Below are 19,285 nucleotides of genomic sequence, written 5' to 3' on the forward strand. Positions count from 1 at the left end.
TGATAATGCAACAAACGAAGAAAAATAACACGTTTTCTCTTACCTGACATACTGATCAACATAATTTGATAAATTTTTAGCGTGTTCGACTGCTGGCACCACATATTTATCCTTATATTCGTAATTCAGTCGATACAGTAATTCTTCTTTCATATTCAATTTGTCAAACCAGTACGTCAGTTTATTTTTCAATTCTGGGAGATCCTGCAATTTAATTAAAAATATTCTTCATTTATTTTCTCAAGAAAAATAATTAGTTCCTTTTCGGTTGTACCATAATTACTATTGCATAGTATAAACTTTATACTATAAATGGTTATTAACAATTTAATTATTTAATTATTTTTGTGATTGATCAAAATATGCGAATATTATTTTTGAAAATATAATATTTATTTTTGGAGATTACTAAATATGCACTCACTTGAATATTAATCTGAAGGTCAATAATGAAACCACGAGTTTCGTCTATCAATTTTTCACCCTCATTCATGGACTCGTTCACTGCACTCCTCAGCATATCAATCTCACTACAACTGTTTCTAGCTTCCAATAGTGTTTGATTAATATTATTATATAAAGTATCGTAACTGTACAACGTCTCCATGGTGTCTTCGATGATATTTCTTATATCGTTTAATTTTACAGCATATTCTTCTGCATCGTCTTGAGCAATCGCCAATGGTTCCGTCGCATCGTACAAAGAATTCAACCAATCAGTATAATCCGTCACGTCCCTATTATATTTTATTGAAATTATTATTTATTTGAAATTTTTCAATCGAATCACGTATAGAATTATGAAATACTAACTCGAGAAAATTTTCTATCTCCATGGTTTTCTTCGTCAAATGTACACTCTTGAGATTGTTTAAAATCATTTTTGCCATTTTTAAAGCTTTTTTAATTTCTATTCTTTTGTTGTCGCTGTTGTATTGAGTTAATAGCTGAATTGTATCTGGAAAGGTATAAGCCATATTATGTTTTAGGAATAATTTTACTTATCTAATTAATATAGAATAATAAATACTTCTATTAAGTAGCCGAAATTTGGAATAATAAAATTAATAAAATATCACGAAAATATTCAGTTATTTCTATCGAATATATTTTCAAGCATTTGCCAAAATTTACGTGTAATTAAAACGTACCATCAATATATTTTTTCAAATTGTCCATTTCGATCTTCGCGCTAAATATATTGTTCTTTAAGTCATTACTTTTGGATTTAAATGTGTCTCCCTGTTTTGCTTGTTCATTCGCCTGAAAAATATATTAACAATAAACATTTGATACATTTTGGAATTTTTGCAAATGAAGATTTAACTAATTACGCACAGTTCTGAATAGCTTTTCGAGGTGATTCTTCAATTTCCGATACTCGTGCCAGGGAATATTTTTCATTCTTTGCTTCAGTTTATTTTGCAGCTCTATTTCTTCGAAATATGCTGTTACATTCGAATCGATGTACGCTAAATCTTCCCACGGTGGAGGAATGTAACCATCTGCTATGTGAGCAGTTCCTTCTGCTAATTCCTGAGAAAGTATCGCTAAGGTATCCAGTAAGAGACCCGTGCAATTATCGTTACATGCTAAAATGAGCATTAAGAAAAAATATATATAATTTATTTGTACAATAGCCTAGTAAACAGGACATGACACGCTGTAGTATGGATCATCGTGTATTACTTACAAGTGCAAACATTGTTTATGTAAACGTGACGATAGGCTGTACATTCAGAACAGTCTCGTCCAGTGGATCCAGCTCTGCATCTACATTGTCCCGTTTCCATGTCGCATTCATCACTTAAGCTTCCAGCTGAATTACAATTGCATGGCATACATTTACCATCACGGAGGTGTGGATGGCCGTAATATCCAGGGGAACACCTCTCGCATTTTTTACCAGTGTATCCTGTGCAGAGATACGTATTAGATTTAATTTTACCATTTTAGATTGAATTTTCCAAAATATAGTGATAATGATTTGTGGTAGACCCTTGATAACTTGCCGCTCGCTAATTGTCCGCAGACATCTATTGCCTTCCACGTACTTTCACTAGTGTTTATCAATTATTGTCCTCAGCAAATCGTTTCTCACGCATATCATTTGTTTGACCATTTAATTGTTTTGGTGATTAGTGAAAGTATGTGTGGAGAACAATAGACATCTGCGGACAGTTAGCGAACGGTAAGTTATCAAGAGTCCACCGAAACTTTTTGAAATTAATTTTTATTTATTACCCATGGAAATGAAAAGTACGAACCAGGTTTACAGACGCAAATTGCTTCCGTATTAGCAAGGATCATGCAGGTATTCGAAAATCTTTTATCCGTTTGAGGGCAAGGACATGGTTTGCAACCGTAATCTGGATGACCATAGAAACTGTCCGCGCAGACGTCACACCTTGGTCCTACGGTGTTTCCACGACAATTCTATGGAAAGAAATATTCTTTACATGAATAAAACACTTATTTCGTTCAACCTGATTTTAAATAGAATGGCAATATAAATTCTAGTAAAAGAGTAAAAAGAGTTTATTTCGGTATTATACACGCATCAGTGGTTGCTTGTAATAAAATTAATGAAACAAATTGTCCTTCTTACCAAACAATGTCCTGTTTCCTTATCACAGATCTCTGATCGTCCATTACATTGACACCGTCTTGCTTCACCAACGAGATCGATAACGATGGTCGATGTAACGGTTGTATTCTTGTACCATCTGTAGTAGCCGATGCTTGGATCCTGACAGGATGTGCTGTTGTATTCCGGAGGACATTTACAGATTTCTATACCCGTTGCGAAAGGTGGAGTATGAGTGGGCGTTAGAACCGCTGCGTCTAACGATGCTTGAAGTAAACTGTAAGTCAATGTGAAATAATATAAATGATACTGTTTAATATTTCACTAAATTTTTCATTATTTGCAAATACTATAAATCCGAAATACCCGACCAACATTAAATAATTCTGCTAAGGGTTAATGAATTTTATTATTAAAGTTCGCTTAATTTCTCTCAATTTTATTAAAAAATATTTAGCGGTACCAATTTAATGGCTAGTAGTTATAGTTTTCTAAAATTAAAAAAATTAAATATCTACTCACGTTGTTTTTGTAAATTCAGCATTATCAGATGCTTTTACAAGAATGTACTGAAGATTTTGTAACGCGACCATAAGAACTTCCCTGGTCACTTTATAATCGGGTCTATTTTGTAACTGCCATAAGGATTCATGAAATCTGGAACAAAAACCCTGTATTATTTCATTTAAATAAAAAGGAAAGGTATTAAATATTCATTTACCAATGAAAATTACCTGACTTCGTAATGATTGTTATCCACAGGTAAAGGTAAATAATATTCCAAGACAATCCTCTGGTTTCCTTGCAACTGCACCACTGGATATTGATAAGTCGATCTCAAAGGTATACCACCTTCTGTTGAAGTTGTAAATCTTAAGAATCCTCCGTAGGAAACGACCTTGAATATGTTCATTTATTTATTCATTATTTTATATAAAATTTAATGGTGGTTTTCTTAAATGTTCAAAAAATACCTTGTCACCCAGAAACTGTTCAGGAAGCATCCAATAAAGTGGATAATTATAATATAAGTTTGATGGTATTGTGACGTCACCTTCGACATCAGGAATTATTGAGAGACCATTGGTCACGTTTAGACCACCATTAATGGGAGATAAATAAATTTGAGACCTAAATTTCGTAATCTGAAAGTGGAAATATGGAAATGTGGAAAATTGAAAAATTTCATATAATACTGATACTTTATATTATTTTTGTTAATTAAAACGTGTTAAACTATGGAAGTCATTCAAATCATCCCCTCGTTATGACACTTACTATTATGTCATTGATGGTATCATTAACATAAAGTGTACGAGGACGTGTCAATCTGCGTTGACCCCAGCTAAGACCAGCTTGCTGACAGGAAGTGGTTCTTCCAAAGCAGAAACATTCAGTGCAACCCTTTGGGCTATCCACTGCCAGACCAAATGTACCCTCTCTACACTGATTGCATTGTCTTCCATATACGAGTTCCTGAATCACATTTTTATAAATATTCATATTTATCTGCTAATTAAAATATTAAATTTATGACAGTTTTATTCTGAAAATAATAATCTTACTTTGCAAGGACACTGTCCTTGGTCGTCGCAATCGCAGATCTCATCACCGCACTGCAAGGTACCTGCCGAATTACAACCACAAGGACGACACCTAGGATAACCATAATATCCTTTTGCACATTTTTCACATCTACGACCATCGTAGCCTATTCTGCAAGGGCATTGCCCCTGGTGATCACAATGGGGCCTCGTAGAGCCAAGAGTACAATCGCAAGGTTTACAACCAACCCTATGCACCAGATCCCATGATCCTGGTCTACATCGGTCGCAGTGTTCACCAAAAGTCAAGGTTGGGCACACGCAACGACCCGTGTCAGGGTCGCAGATGTGACCTGGTCGCAGACAGGGATCGCAAACTGCAAATGTAAAAGGAAATACATGATTGCAGCTAGATGTGCATTTGCATTTCGTAAGTGCACCGATGCACTTGATAAATTCAAAATGCATTCGAGAAAAAATTAGTCAGATTATGTGTAAAATTTTTCTAATTTTACTTGAAACAGAATTATAGTTTGCTGCAATTGTCAAAATTAGTCTATTAATTAATTTTATATATAATTCGGATAACAGTGTGAAATTATTCAGAACTTCAGGTAGTTGTTTACCCTGGCATCCCTTTGAAGAAAATCCATAATATCCAGGCAAACAAGTATCGCAACGTGCACCACCGACCCCTGGTTTACAGTAGCATTGACCTGTAACGTCGTGACAAGAAGAGTTGTGCGATCCTATGGGATCGCATCCGCAAGGAGCACATCCTGCTCCTGTTGTCAGACCCCAATAACCGACCTTAAGAATTCAAAAATAAGAAAGGAAAACGTATAATATATTGATTAATAATAAATTAATAATAAATTGATTTAATTATTCATTTACTCACCACACAGTGATCACATTGTCTGCTAGTTACATGAGGCTTACATTGACACTGCCCTGTCACGATATCGCAGGCACTAGTTATTGAACCAATAGTATTACACCGACATCCTGGAAATATTAAAAATTACACATTTTTATATTAATTTTCTTACAATAATTTATTCGAAAATATATAACGATATTAATAACTTTTGTTATAGAATACAATTCTTTGCTTACTGCTAATTGATATTTTAGTAATCTTAGAATTACCAAGTAGAAAATTTCTGTGTTTAATTTGAAGCCTTATTTTACTCTAAACTTACCCTAAATTCTTGAATTACTATTATTTTAAAGTTATATAAAATTACAGTTTCAGCAGTTCTAAATTAAAAATTATATTTTCAAATATAAACAACATTTTCATTAATGTTTCTTCGTTTCGATCGTTTGAAAATTCACCTCTCAACCTAACTCAACATCACAGAAAAGCATTTCATTCATCTATCTCCGGCTAACAACGCATAAATCTCAACTTTATCATGATCGCCATCTATTCAGTCTAGATCCTAGTCATGCATGACTAGCATATTTATTGATCGATCGCATTTCGCAATTAGCAATGCCGTCGCGGTGAATATCGCATTGTATTCAAACGACTTGAGCCCTCGTTGCCACTTTCGCGATTGCTGTCTCGTGATGGAAAAGAAAAAGAGGATGAAGCATTTGGCCAGGTATTTTTATGCTGTAACCATAAATCGTGAACAGGTCCCGCATATTTAAATTCAATTTAGTTACCGGTGTCAGACGTAGTGACACTATTTGTAATCGTCTCGTTCAGACCTCAGATACTTGTACTAACAAATTGTAATAGGATCACTATTATAATTTTTGTATAATATAACAGCATTCAATTTTTAATATTATACTATATCTGTACAGAATTCTAATAACAATAATATGTATATACTACACCTGTAATTACCGATACTACAATAGACTCTCGTTATATTGCCACATGAGCAATTTGACATTCACATGAATTTTAAAGCATACGTTTCTATCTTCCCTTTTCTCTTTAAATAAGAGTTTGGAAGCTTGACAAATTTTTCGCTTCTACAAATCCGTCGATGGCAATATAACGAGAGTCTATACCTACAATAGATCAATATTTAATATTATACCCCAACCTATTGAAATTCTAATAACATCAACCATAACAGGGACCGTAAAGCAAACAGCTGGAACTAATGGTGCGGTTGGATAAAAAATATGGTGAAACTTTCGCAATTACAACGCAGCGTGTCCAGCTACGTCGTCCAGTTAATTTATTAGTTCAACGAGCAGCAACATCGTTTTACACGGCAACAGCTCCTAACATCCTCTTCCCCGTAGGACACTCAATTTGAATAACTTATAACGTTACAGTTTCAGCCTGGGGAGGTTTTATGTCGTTTAATAATACGCTAAACGTTATTAATGGACAGTTACAGTGGAATTAATTCGATCGCTAATTATTGGCTCCCTTGTGTAAACATAAATTAAAATCCTATATATCGTAAATATCGCAATTGTCACATTGTCGGTGTACATTTTCTACGGCTTTATAAATGATCGAATTCCCTCGAACACGGTATTTAATATATTACGAGTAAGACGAGAACATAAATTTATAGAACGGGACACGAAGAATGTTTTGGAAAGAAAATTGAACACGTTTCATTTGCTCGATTTTTCATCTTATATAATATATTACAAAGTAACTAAATAACTTACAAAATTGTGCAATAGTTTTTTTATTTATAGTAAGCAAGTGGTTAGAATAAACAACGATCGTTATTTATAGCAAACACGTTTCATAATAAATAACTTAATGATATAGTAGTAAATTTTGTTACATTTCAATAAAGAAACATTAATAAAATATACAACTATTCGATAAGACTGGTTATGAAGAATTTTTAATACTCTCGTTTTAATGAAAAAAATTGTAGAACATATCTAAAGTATTTTAAGAGCTGTTGACAATGATAATAATTGATTTCAGTATGTATTTATTGAATGATTTTAGAATTGAGTGTCTTGTAGTTCCGCGCAGTCTTTTTGCTTTCGCAGTAGAATATGTCTATCATTGGTCAGACAGAACGTATACGCCCTAGTCTTAAAGCAGTTAGAAGGTGTAATATAATAATTACTGTTGAAAGTAATTAAAATGTTAACAAGAAATAGATCTTCCTTTTATTATTATTAGTGGAACGCCACTTGCTATGCACGGGGAATTAATCAGTTAAATTTTAATCAGTTAAATTTCAATCAGTTAAAATTTGACTTATGGGCCACGGTTCAACCTTCCCAGTTATTTATTATTTTTTGTCTTTAAGGGCCTCACGAGGCCCGACCCTTCAGTGTCCCTTACATGTCTGCATCCTTAACATCCCTGTATCCCTTATATCACCACATTCCCTATATTCCTGCATCTCGTATATGCCGGCATTCCTTATACCTCGGCATCCCTTACATCTCTGTACCGTTTATATCTCTGTATCCCTTACACTCGTAAATTCTCCCTGCATCTCCTGTATCCTTTCAACCCTTATAATAAATATATTATAAATATAATAATATATTGTAAATAATATACTTATGGCCACTGGGTCGAGTAAAGGTAAGTAAAGGTAAGTAAAGGTAAGTAAAATCTCATGAAAAATAATTTTAAATTTAAATTCTTGCAAAATTTAGTTGCCTTCTTTGCCACCAGAGGGCGCTGATTCGACGTTGAAAATTTAGTTCACATTTTTGCCGCTAGAGGGCCAAAATCTTTGCATGATTTAGTTCCTTTTTTTGACACCAGGGGGCACTGATTCGACGTCGAAAATTTAGTTCACATTTTTGCCGCCTGGGGGCCAAAATGTTTGCATGATTTGGTTCCTTTTTTTGACACCAGAGGGCGCTGATTCGACGTCGAAAATTTAGTTCACATTTTTGCCGCTAGAGGGCCAAAATCTTTGCATGATTTAGTTCCTTTTTTTGACACCAGGGGGCGCTGATTCGACGTCGAAAATTTAGTTCACATTTTTGCCGCTAGAGGGCCAAAATGTTTGCATGATTTGGTTCCTTTTTTTGACACCAGAGGGCGCTGATTCGACGTCGAAAATTTAGTTCACATTTTTGCCGCTAGAGGGCCAAAATCTTTGCATGATTTAGTTCCTTTTTTTGACACCAGGGGGCGCTGATTCGACGTCGAAAATTTAGTTCACATTTTTGCCGCTAGAGGGCCAAAATGTTTGCATGATTTGGTTCCTTTTCTTGACACCAGGGGGCGCTGATTCGACGTCGAAAATTTAGTTCACATTTTTGCCGCTAGAGGGCCAAAATCTTTGCATGATTTAGTTCCTTTTTTTGACACCAGGGGGCGCTGATTCGACGTCGAAAATTTAGTTCACATTTTTGCCGCTAGAGGGCCAAAATCTTTGCATGATTTAGTTCCTTTTTTGACACCAGGGGGCGCTGATTCGACGTCGAAAATTTAGTTCACATTTTTGCCGCTAGAGGGCCAAAATGTTTGCATGATTTGGTTCCTTTTTTTGACACCAGGGGGCGCTGATTCGACGTCGAAAATTTAGTTCGCATTTTTGCCGCTAGAGGGCCAAAATCTTTGCATGATTTAGTTCCTTTTTTTGACACCAGGGGGCGCTGATTCGACGTTGAAAATTTAGTTCACATTTTTGCCGCTAGAGGGCGAAAGTTTTTGCAAAATTTAGTTCCTTTTTTCTGAAAATTTTTTTCAAAACACTCTCACATAGTTTTAATGAATCTTATGTAACAAAATTTAGGATGTATGTTCTATTACGACATGTTTTATTGTGTATTTCTTGTATTTTTTATATTATTTTTATTTTAACTACGTATAAAAAGCAGTTAACAATCTGGTTAATATTTTTAGAACATTTCAAATAATGGAAAATCTTGATAGTAATATCAGGTTGGCGCATATTCAAATATTAATTACATTTTGATTATATATTATTTGTATTTTTGATTTTATGTTAATAAATTGAAGATTACTGGGGGAATGTTATACAGAATATTTAGATCCACATTGCTTTAATTAATTTAATTAATTTCCATTTAAAAACTAATAACTTAATAGCCTCCTCAATAAGAAGTAACTAATATTAATTGTTAATATCTTTTAAACAATTAGACGTCTGTCCCCAAAATAAGGTGATAAACTTTCATTAATAAGTGAGCGTAATAATTGGGAAGTTCCCTTTATTAATAATCACCTGAGTAATCTAAAATTACAAAATCCATTAATTCCGTAAAATCTGCAGCCGCGGCAGTATTAATAGCTGTTAAAAATGATAGTCAAGATGATTAATTCCATTTTTCATCCCAGACAATTGCTACTACGCAATGGTGGACATAAAAGGGAAAGACACGTCTAAACGACTTAAGCTTCTTGAAAGGATTTCGTATTCAATCATGATTGCGAGAGAATATCGCAATTTCGTGTATCGTAAGAAGGTTTAATCATCTTCCGGAAGAAGTTAAGGACTCGTTACTAGGAACACTATCGCGCAAGTGACACATGATTAATTCGAGCAGCCATGACACGGCCAGTCTTGGCTCGTGCTTACCATGGTTAAAACATAAATAATGATCTTACGTCTCTAATCCCGCATGGTATTCAAGCTGGTGGTTGCAGATAAATAAATAACTAGCCTCGTTACAAAGCCGAGGGATCAGCTGGAGGCTGACTATGACGCCGCTTTAATCATAACTAATATCGATCATCCTTTAAACCGATAACTCGACGTCGGTTCCTTTATTAGCTTAACAGTTCAATTATCTTTAACGAAGTACACTGATAAGAATGTCTGATGGAGACACTTCTTAGAGTAGATTAATTTTTTTATAATATGACATTGTAAAATAAACATTCTACGATCTAGAATCTAGGGGTAATCAATCATTTATTCCTATCTTTGCAAAAATTTGCTAATTAAGAAAAATTCAATTTTGATATTTATTGTTAAGGTAAGTCCAGAAGAGATGGACTAGATAGATGTTTTTTTTAAGTATTCATCAAACATATCATTTGTTGATATTTATTGTTTTATAATGTTATAATTTTATAATTAATAAGAACAGAAACAATTAATTTTCTTTGCCATTATAATCAATTTATTTATATCTAATCTTACTACTAATATTTTTTGATTAATCTCACTATCACTCATTTTTATCACTTCCATAATAAAATAAATTGTTTACCTTGCAGGAATACTATAGATAATGAATGGGTTAATACACTACTTTAGAATTTGACATTGTGTTATGAAGAAAAATGAAACACTAAATTGATGCAGTCTGATGTTCATTTATTGATATTCATTGATTGATTTATTTTCAACTGTGATGGCTATTTAAAACGAGCTACGCAATTAGATCAGGTTATCTTCAATAGACACATAAAAAAACATGTTTTAGATTTTCTTGGATTACGATAGCGTTAAATATTAAATCCAAATAAAGTTGCAAGTATGCTTTTCTTAAAATATCTTGAACGTGTTTAAACTACGTTTATTTATCAGTGTTCAAGCATCACTTCTACTTGACCTAAATCTTCTAACAGAAGATTCTTTTAAAACCCTCTTCGCAATTCAAACATTTTTCTTTCCTTATGTTTTTTATACAATCTTTTGAGAGTTCCTATCCTGTTTGAATAAATTTCGGAAGTAGAATGCTGGAGATTCCTGCAAATGAGTAATAAAAAATAGTAAAAATAGGCGAACTTTGGTGTTTATTGAAACATTCTTTAAACAGCATGATCCCATACGTTCCAAATTCTTCGAATTTAAATAGTTACTTTTCTTTGAAATATTGGAATAACTATAACCAGAGCTAGGCACAATTTGAATAAAAACTTGAAATAAAATCAAGTTATTCAAAAATAACAAATTAGTCTTTTACCTAAATTAAAAATTATTCGTTATTTTACAGAAACAAGAAATAATTAAAAAATTTATTTGACCCTTGCTCTATAATATCGTATCACGTAAAAAATTTACAGTTTCTAAATGAAAAGGTTAAAAGCGTATAAATGAAAATTAACAAGTAGGCGTATACAATGAGCTGAAACAGTAAAAGCTTGTAATTGAAGCGGAGATACGAAATCCCTTTGGGAGTATCTGCTCGTAAAATGCTCTCATAGTTAGCTGAAAGATAATATCATAATTTTAACGCATACTCCCATTTCTTCTTTACTACCCACCTACTAATCAATCGTTTTTACCATTGTCGATCGTATCTCTTTGAAACTTTCTCCCTCTTACCATAATAATGATTCTTTGTTAACATAAATATGTAAATTCGAACCTGCACAAGAAACCTGACTTTATTGTACACGATAAATTTTAATAAAGTCTCTAATAAATATTTGAATTTAATACTACGTTATTAGACAACACGAACAAAGCAAGAATGTTATTATCTGTAATGTATCACGGTTGAATGTTTATTTTAAAAATGTTGGCTTTGTCGAATTGCAATATCTACTTTAAATTTTTAATAAAAATTTCTGTAGTATTTCTAGTATTTCTTTAGTCAATTGCCACAGTAAACATACAATAATAATGATTATTGAGGATATTAGAAATTAATTTTGTTAATTTAATGCTTCCATTTATTATTTAGAATTAGTAGTCTAATATTAATATTATTCAGAATATTCTCTCTCTTTTATAGGTATTTTAATTCTCAAACTATATGACCTGTAATTTTACTATTAATTAATTTTGTTAATCGCATGACGCATCAAAAACCTAGATTACATGGACGTATAAAATTCTGAAAATAAATTTTCAGATTTATTTGCAATTCATCGTTATCGTATCCTTAGTAATCGAATGGTCGAATCTTGAACGTCAGACACACAAGAGTGCTCTTGGAATACTTGAAAATTTGTTTTCCTTTGCAGAAATGACGTAGTTGTATCAAGTGTTTCGTCAGGCATGTAACATCAATGAAAGAGTTCAATATTGATTAAGGTTTCCTATTTTTAATATTTACCGATAGAATAAACGCATAAATTAATTTAGATAGGAAGTAAAATTTACTCCGAAGGAACTGTGAAATGGAATTCTTTACTGTACATATCCTTCTCTACTTATATCGGCACGTGTATCGTTTCGACAGTGAAGTCTTCTATTTTCAGTCAAACACTAGACGCCAGACCTCTCTTGAGGGATAAAAATTTGTTTTTACTAATCGTCCCGAGAGATGGTTTAATTTCAAGAACATAAATCATGAAACGAATGGTGCGAAAGAGATGAAACAGATTCATTGACAAAACAAACTGCTGGTTAAATAAACTAGATCTCTACACTGCTACTCTAAGCTTGTTCCTGTTCTCTTTTTTTTTCATTATTTTATACAGTAACTTCAATTATCTGGTAGCTGTGTATACCAACACTTTGATAGTCGCACATTTTATAGAATCTACAATTTTTGTAATTTTACGTTCTTTTTTACATTTTAATCTTGTAATAAAAGCCTGAAAAAGAATTCAAAAGAAGATTCAAAGTTTGCAAAATTAAAAATGAAGATAATTAAAATAAACCAATTTACATTAAATTATTAATCGTATTATACATACACAACTTCTACATTTCAAATAGAAACACAAATGCAAATTAGCTATAAAAATTCATCAATATTTGTACTTTGTATCAAAAGACAAGCATATTTTAACAATTTAAGACTTGTGCAAAGAACCCTTATCGATTCGATCATCGCGTAGGAGGATCGACATGATCTACGAGCCATCGTAGCGACAGCATTAATGTGATCTATGGTTCCTGACGGGTCAGCTACGGCTGGTATCCATTATTTCACGTTGTTCGATCAATGCGTGTGAAACGGAAGGTGTGTTACTCTAATCGGATCCATAGATCCTCAGGAACCTTTGAACTTCACTGTGAAACAAGGCAATAAGGAAAGTCGATGCTTTGAATAGTTGGTGTTATGTTTCGCTACCGGGATTTATTCGATGGTCATTTCTCTTTCTCTGTTTCTTTTATTGTTTGATGATTCAGAATGTAGTCGATGCGAATAGTTTGACATTTCCTCGTCTCCTTCTCAAATGGTACATTTCAAGAGATAAAAAGTCTGACATCATTTTATGACATAAAAGTATAACAAAATACTACTTATGCTACATTAATTTGTAGCTTAAAATCTCATGAAAACGATTACTTAAAAGTTTTATTGATATTTTTAATACAGAATGACTGGTCGTGAATTGCAACAAACAATGAATCAAAGTAATGGTATTCGATAAATGTATTGGATTAGTCTAATACAATTTTATGACAGAAAAGTATCACAAAATGGCACTTGTGGCATACCAATTTAAAGCTTAAGGTTTAATAAAAATGACTATATAAAGGTTTCCTTAATATTCTTAACATAAAATGGCTGACAATCAGATGCAACAAACAATTGAATTCGTTAAATATATCTGCAATAACTTAATATTTTCCCATGAACAGACTATAAAATCGTCTTCAATACTATAACGAAACAATACAAATATTTTACTTTCTATGAAATAAAGTTGAGGATCCCTGTAAAGGAAGACTTCCTTTTACACGCCCATACGAGACACCCACGCTCGTTGCGAACAGTATCGTGTACACGTTGTTCAAATCTGTGCCAACCTTTCGTCTCGACCCGAAAAATGGTCAGACTACTTTCGATCGTTCCAACGTGTGGGATCCCTTGTCGAAAAAGGGGAAAAACACGAACCAAAAAAAAAAAATTGCAATTCCTAGCGGCGAGAGATTTCTGTTTCGCCTACGCGTCTCGGCATTGCGAGCAGGGATTCTAATCGGAATGCGATAAGTATGCTGATAATTTCATAGCGAACAACTGGTGGTAAACGGATAGGTGCAATATTAATTAGTTCGCTTCGATGTCATTAGCCTGTTCTGCTGATCCAGTCGAGGGCAATCAATTTCTGGTGAACAATTTTTCCGCGGGTCACTGGGAGACATTAATGAATCGACAAAGATGAATTGTTTGCGATAATAGTGATACATAAGAGGCTTTCTGTTCTATCGAAAGATATTTCATTCTTTTCAATTGGAAATTTATTGTAGTCTATACGGTGATGAAAAATATTTTGTTTTTCATTTCTCGAATTAAAAAACACGAAATTCAATTAACACTAGAATTATCAAATCAATCAAAATGATTGATTCTAGTTTTGTTAATTGAAGCCTCTGAACAATATATTTATATTTCAATAAAAAATGTCTATATGTATATTACTTACACAATATTTCACTGTTTCAATTATTTATCATTTTAAGTACTTAATTATGAATATTTTCAACTGGGTTACACGAGAAATTTTTAAAAATATTACATAATATAGAATTTATTAAAGTGCCACTGTTAAATATTTTTTTACTTCATTTTCAATTTCAAAACAGTATTTTAGTTTCAGTATTACAATAGCATAATGTTATCTATAATGTTATCAATAAATGATAAAAAATTGAAAGGATATTAAAAGTAAAAAAGAAGATTTCGCGTATCGCACGAGATATTACGATTTACATTCTCGAGGGTGCTCCTCGAATGGACCTTTCACAGTTGAGCTTCCCTCATAGCCAGTTCTTTGCTTTTTACCGATCCCGCTTCTTCTTCTGCCCACGTAACCACGTCGGTCCATATATAAGTGTCAAACATTCACCCGTCCGTGGTGCGCCTTTATTACCACGTGTACACGGTTGTACGAGAAAGGTTTGCACGTGTGCGATGCTCGTTTCTCATTCATCCTCGCACCGAGCCGAATAACAGAAAGTTGCAGGTGGTCTTTCGTTCATAAATGATTTCGCCGACACTCGGCATAGATTCTTTGCTTTTCTGATTTATTTTGATTTTTCATTCTAAATCAATACAGTCACTAAATATCAGAGTCTTGATTCGAAGTGTAAATATTTTAAGCGTCAATCTTTGTTTTTTTCCATGAAAATGTATCAAATTTTACATAAGAAGTTGGTAAATTAAATTGGAATGGATTTATTAAGTTTCATTTGTTCTATAGTATCCAATACATCTTCTACAGTAATTAACATCATCCATCATCTAATAGAAATTTTAATTAATAAATCTCTCAATGAGAATGCCATATGAAATAGTACAATTTAAGGTTTCACTGTGGGTCTAGTAACACGTTTAGCTAATTGAAAAATGAAATTGAACGAAACGAAGAGAAATAATTAAATAAGTGTCAGTTCGAATGAATTAGCTCGTTCGGCTAACTAGATAATTTCAATATGGAATAAGTCTCTTATTTAATAATTTTCCTTAGTCGGTTAAAAACCAGTAACGTTACTTTCCTCTCGTATGTTGTAACAAATAAAATCCAGTTTGCATAATATACCTATGTATGCACGAGGTACGTTCATTATTTCTTTTTACTTTTCTCTTTCACGAAATATGAAAATGAAGGAGCAAAGTAATAGAGCGTAGAGAAATTATGATTGGCGAACAGATATGGGAAAATTTGTATCGATTAAGATGGGACGATTAGAGTGATCGTCAGCCATTGATCCCTATCGATAGAACAGCCGTGTCTAGGTGGCCTGGCTGTGTTTCGATTAAGTCACGATCGATCGATCGATGTCCCTTCTGTGACGTGCCGAACTCGTTTTACCGGAAGCAATTATATTTTAATCAATTTTTCCCCAATACCATAATATCATTATCGTCGATTACCTGCATTCCGTTAATTAAAAGGCAATCAAAATTGCTGAACAGTATCGAAAGAGAAAGATAGCCCGAAGCGGTTTCAGAATTAATTCTATTTAGATTCTAATTATAGATAATAAACATAGGTACAGGTAGACAGAATTTCGCTAATAAATCATGCCAATCAATAATCAATCAAATTCTTAAGCATAGGCGTTTCAAAATTCTTTTTAGTGAGATACCTGCAACAAATAAAATTTTCAAATAATTAAAAAGCTAAATAATTTAATTAAACAAATTTTCCAAAATTGTTTTTTTTTAAGAACCATCGCCCTAAGGGGACCTCGTAATTTTGCATGCAAAAATAAAATATTAGCTTCATAAGCATAGATAATTTCGTAGAAAAGCCATAGTGGAAGTTTGACGAGGCAGAGATAAGACGCGAAGAAAATGGCACGTTTCAGAATGATTTCATTGAAATGGTTCTTCGAACGTGACAACGCAAGCTGTTCTCGTTTACCATGATCGATAAGAAAATATTTTTACGCCTGTTTGACGGTGAACGAATCGCTGCTTCCAGTTAAAAGTAATCGAAACTTAGCGAGATGGAAACGTATCTTTTGCGGTGAACGTTGTGGTGTGCTGGACACATTAGCCACTTGTCATCCTGACATATCAATTAAAATTGCTCGTGGATAAGGAATCTTATTAATATTATCGCACCTGTACGACACTTTCCACCAAGCCACGTCACGGATACATGATGTATTATCTAAATCGTTACTAAACGCGTACGTCCAGACGAGTTAAAGATTGCTACCAGGACGATCGTGATTTTGCGCTACACTGAATACGAAACATGACTTATGAAATATTAGTAGGCGAAGCGTGGCTCTGATTAAACGATAGGTATTATTAATAATGCTTCAAGTATTAACTTGTCAATTCAAGTCACCATCTCCACACTCTTTTTTCTATACAACTATTTATTAACCTGAATATATTTATCGTATTTATAGAAAAAAAAATTAAGGTACAGTTTTTTGAAACCGTCTGACAGGTGTACCCCCTTAAATATTTGCATAAGTACGTAATACAAAAATCATGAGATTGTTTTCTGCTTTGTTCCAGTTAAAATGTACCACATTGTAGATAGAAATTGCACTCTTATCCATCTCTAGTAGGGTGATCGAAAATTCAGAGTTCAGATATAATTATGTCCTAGGTTGTCTGACAACCGGTCGACTATTCTCCTTACACCTTGCGGTCTCGCGGCTTCTTTTCTTCCAATTCCTGGTAATTTGATCCATGGAAACGATTTCACGTGTCATATTACGCGTTTACACGACTGGGCATTCCCTTGTCCCTTGTCAACTCGCAAAATCGTGTTCCTACACTATTGACCTAAAGTTTAGAATCGTACCTACAAATGACTGATTACTTGGTAATTAATTTCACTTTAAAAATTTGCAATCATCTTCTGTAGTAACTTGTTGCATTTAATTCTAGAATAATCAAACCTGTTAAAATGATGAATATTAATTTATTTATTTTTTATTTCTAATCAATAATAGCATACTTTTTTAAAATATTGATATTATATTGGGTGTAGAAATAGCTGTTAGCTCAACCTAAAGAAGACATAATGGCTGCTATTATTGTATTTCTTTTCACTGGGAGCGGCTATTCAAGCAAAGCAACCATCTCTCACTTTTATCCCGCCTTTGATCTTAATTAATTTCAGTTGCCTATTAGTTCACTTCAGAAGTGACCTCGGTAAGCAGAGGCTGTGTCGGTAGAATCTTAATAGAACATGATGAATCAGCTGTTTGAAGGAGTGCGAATAAAAGAATCAACAGTTCCATGTCTCTGATATAAGAAAATATAAAGAACAATTGTAATTTATGTTTCTCCATTTCTCTATCACCTATCAATATAACCGATCAAGGTATCGTTCAACTTTAATTGCACTTTAAACAAGCCAGAGGTGAAAACAAACATCAATCATCGTACAAAATATTCGGATCATTTCGTGTTAAACGTAACTGATAGCGTTAATTCATCCAATTGTACGATTCGATGAGGAAGGTTCATTCAATTCACTCGATGATTCATAACATTGCACTGCTCGCGAATTGCTCGCTTGATTATGATAATAACGTTGGACCGAATGTTAGATTAACGTTAAAACAGAGTGGCGCCATGCATGAGACACAAACTTGTGCTCGTTTTTGCGATAAGCCATGACTGATGTCAGCATAAATTGAATATGTAACATACGAGTTGAGATATCCGGATAAGAGGAATAAAACTAAGCCGATAAGAAAGAATAAATATTTTTTGTTTGAGCTTTCGTTTTCTTGTAAATTTTGCAAAAATGATAGCTCAAACAAAAAAAATGTATTCGTTTTTTCAATTTCTTTTTGCTTGTAGAATCACTCCCTACTCGACCAAAGGCACCCTGCAGATCTATCGTTAAAATTTGGAAAATTGATTTATTTATATATTATGAAAATGTTAAATAACATCCTGAAAATTCAGTTCATTCATACTGTTCGAATAACAGCTGTAGTAAATTGTTCAATCAATGGATAACGACCAGTTCAATTGAGATAACCGTGAATAGTTTACGGTCCCCGTAACAGATAACTTAATTTCTTTCTCTGTACGCTATCAATTCCTTGGTACATTGTAATTGAAGTTGCATTACACGCAACTTCCGTCTGAATAAGCAAAGTACCTCGTTAAATTGACGCTACCCTTATTCAATAAACATTTTACACGCGGATCGATCGTTAACGTTTTTCCAATGCAAACGACTCTATAGCACTCGCTTCGTCTATTTAAATGTACGATTTAGACCCTCGTTTAAATGCAAATGTCTCCATGCTAACAAATTACAACGATACCGTTTTCCTCGATTTTCCAGTCCAACGTCTGATACAATAAATGTAAATTGACGAGTATCGGTGGAATTCAATCTTTAATGCTTGGTATTTTAATTCGAGTAAATGCGAATGATTATAAACAGTTTCAATTTTTACCTAATTAAACGAGTAATATTTATAATATTAACAAATTGATTAAAGCAATGAAAATAGATATTTTCAATTTCAAGCCTTCAATTTTCCACCTTACATTATTTATATAAGACCTAGTAATGTTATTTAAAATTAAATTTTAACTTATTAAAACTCTAATTATTAAAAATAGAAACACAATTTGTAATTAATTTACTATTTTAATAAAATGAAAATATATTAGTAAACATTAATTCTTGTACATACATGAATAACAAATTACTCATATTAAGTATCTTGTGGAGAATTAAGGTAAGTTTTTATGACTAATATTTTTAATTATACCTGTGCATAAATTGCTTTCAAATATGTATGCCGAATTTATGATCATTTAGAACCGTTAAATAATTAACTCTTTTTTTTCTATAAAAGTATCAAAATCTCCGAAGGGCTGATAAACGTTCAGAAGGCATTTGTACCGAAGGTAGGAT

The 19,285-nt window shown here is 33.0% G+C and overlaps 1 protein-coding gene across 3 annotated transcripts in view; it reads right to left on the reverse strand.

The window, feature by feature from the left end:
• The window catches only part of LOC114882853 (laminin subunit alpha-1), a 119,922-nt gene that overhangs the window by 7,023 nt on the left and 93,614 nt on the right, over nucleotides 1–19,285 (reverse strand). For all 3 annotated transcript variants that reach the window (XM_046285343.1, XM_046285342.1, XM_046285344.1), the window contains 15 exons: nucleotides 5,033–5,139; nucleotides 4,758–4,941; nucleotides 4,153–4,508; nucleotides 3,866–4,063; nucleotides 3,562–3,732; nucleotides 3,322–3,485; nucleotides 3,110–3,244; nucleotides 2,609–2,864; nucleotides 2,268–2,436; nucleotides 1,694–1,915; nucleotides 1,339–1,592; nucleotides 1,152–1,263; nucleotides 814–958; nucleotides 425–737; nucleotides 44–204 (listed from right to left, as the gene is read on the reverse strand). In XM_046285343.1, the coding sequence (XP_046141299.1) occupies nucleotides 44–204; nucleotides 425–737; nucleotides 814–958; nucleotides 1,152–1,263; nucleotides 1,339–1,592; nucleotides 1,694–1,915; nucleotides 2,268–2,436; nucleotides 2,609–2,864; nucleotides 3,110–3,244; nucleotides 3,322–3,485; nucleotides 3,562–3,732; nucleotides 3,866–4,063; nucleotides 4,153–4,508; nucleotides 4,758–4,941; nucleotides 5,033–5,139 (2,947 nt within the window). The remainder of the gene's footprint in view (nucleotides 1–43; nucleotides 205–424; nucleotides 738–813; nucleotides 959–1,151; nucleotides 1,264–1,338; nucleotides 1,593–1,693; nucleotides 1,916–2,267; nucleotides 2,437–2,608; nucleotides 2,865–3,109; nucleotides 3,245–3,321; nucleotides 3,486–3,561; nucleotides 3,733–3,865; nucleotides 4,064–4,152; nucleotides 4,509–4,757; nucleotides 4,942–5,032; nucleotides 5,140–19,285) is intronic.

The sequence above is a fragment of the Osmia bicornis genome, chromosome 4 (genome assembly GCF_907164935.1).
Source record: "Osmia bicornis bicornis chromosome 4, iOsmBic2.1, whole genome shotgun sequence".
NCBI classification, from domain to species: domain Eukaryota; kingdom Metazoa; phylum Arthropoda; class Insecta; order Hymenoptera; family Megachilidae; genus Osmia; species Osmia bicornis.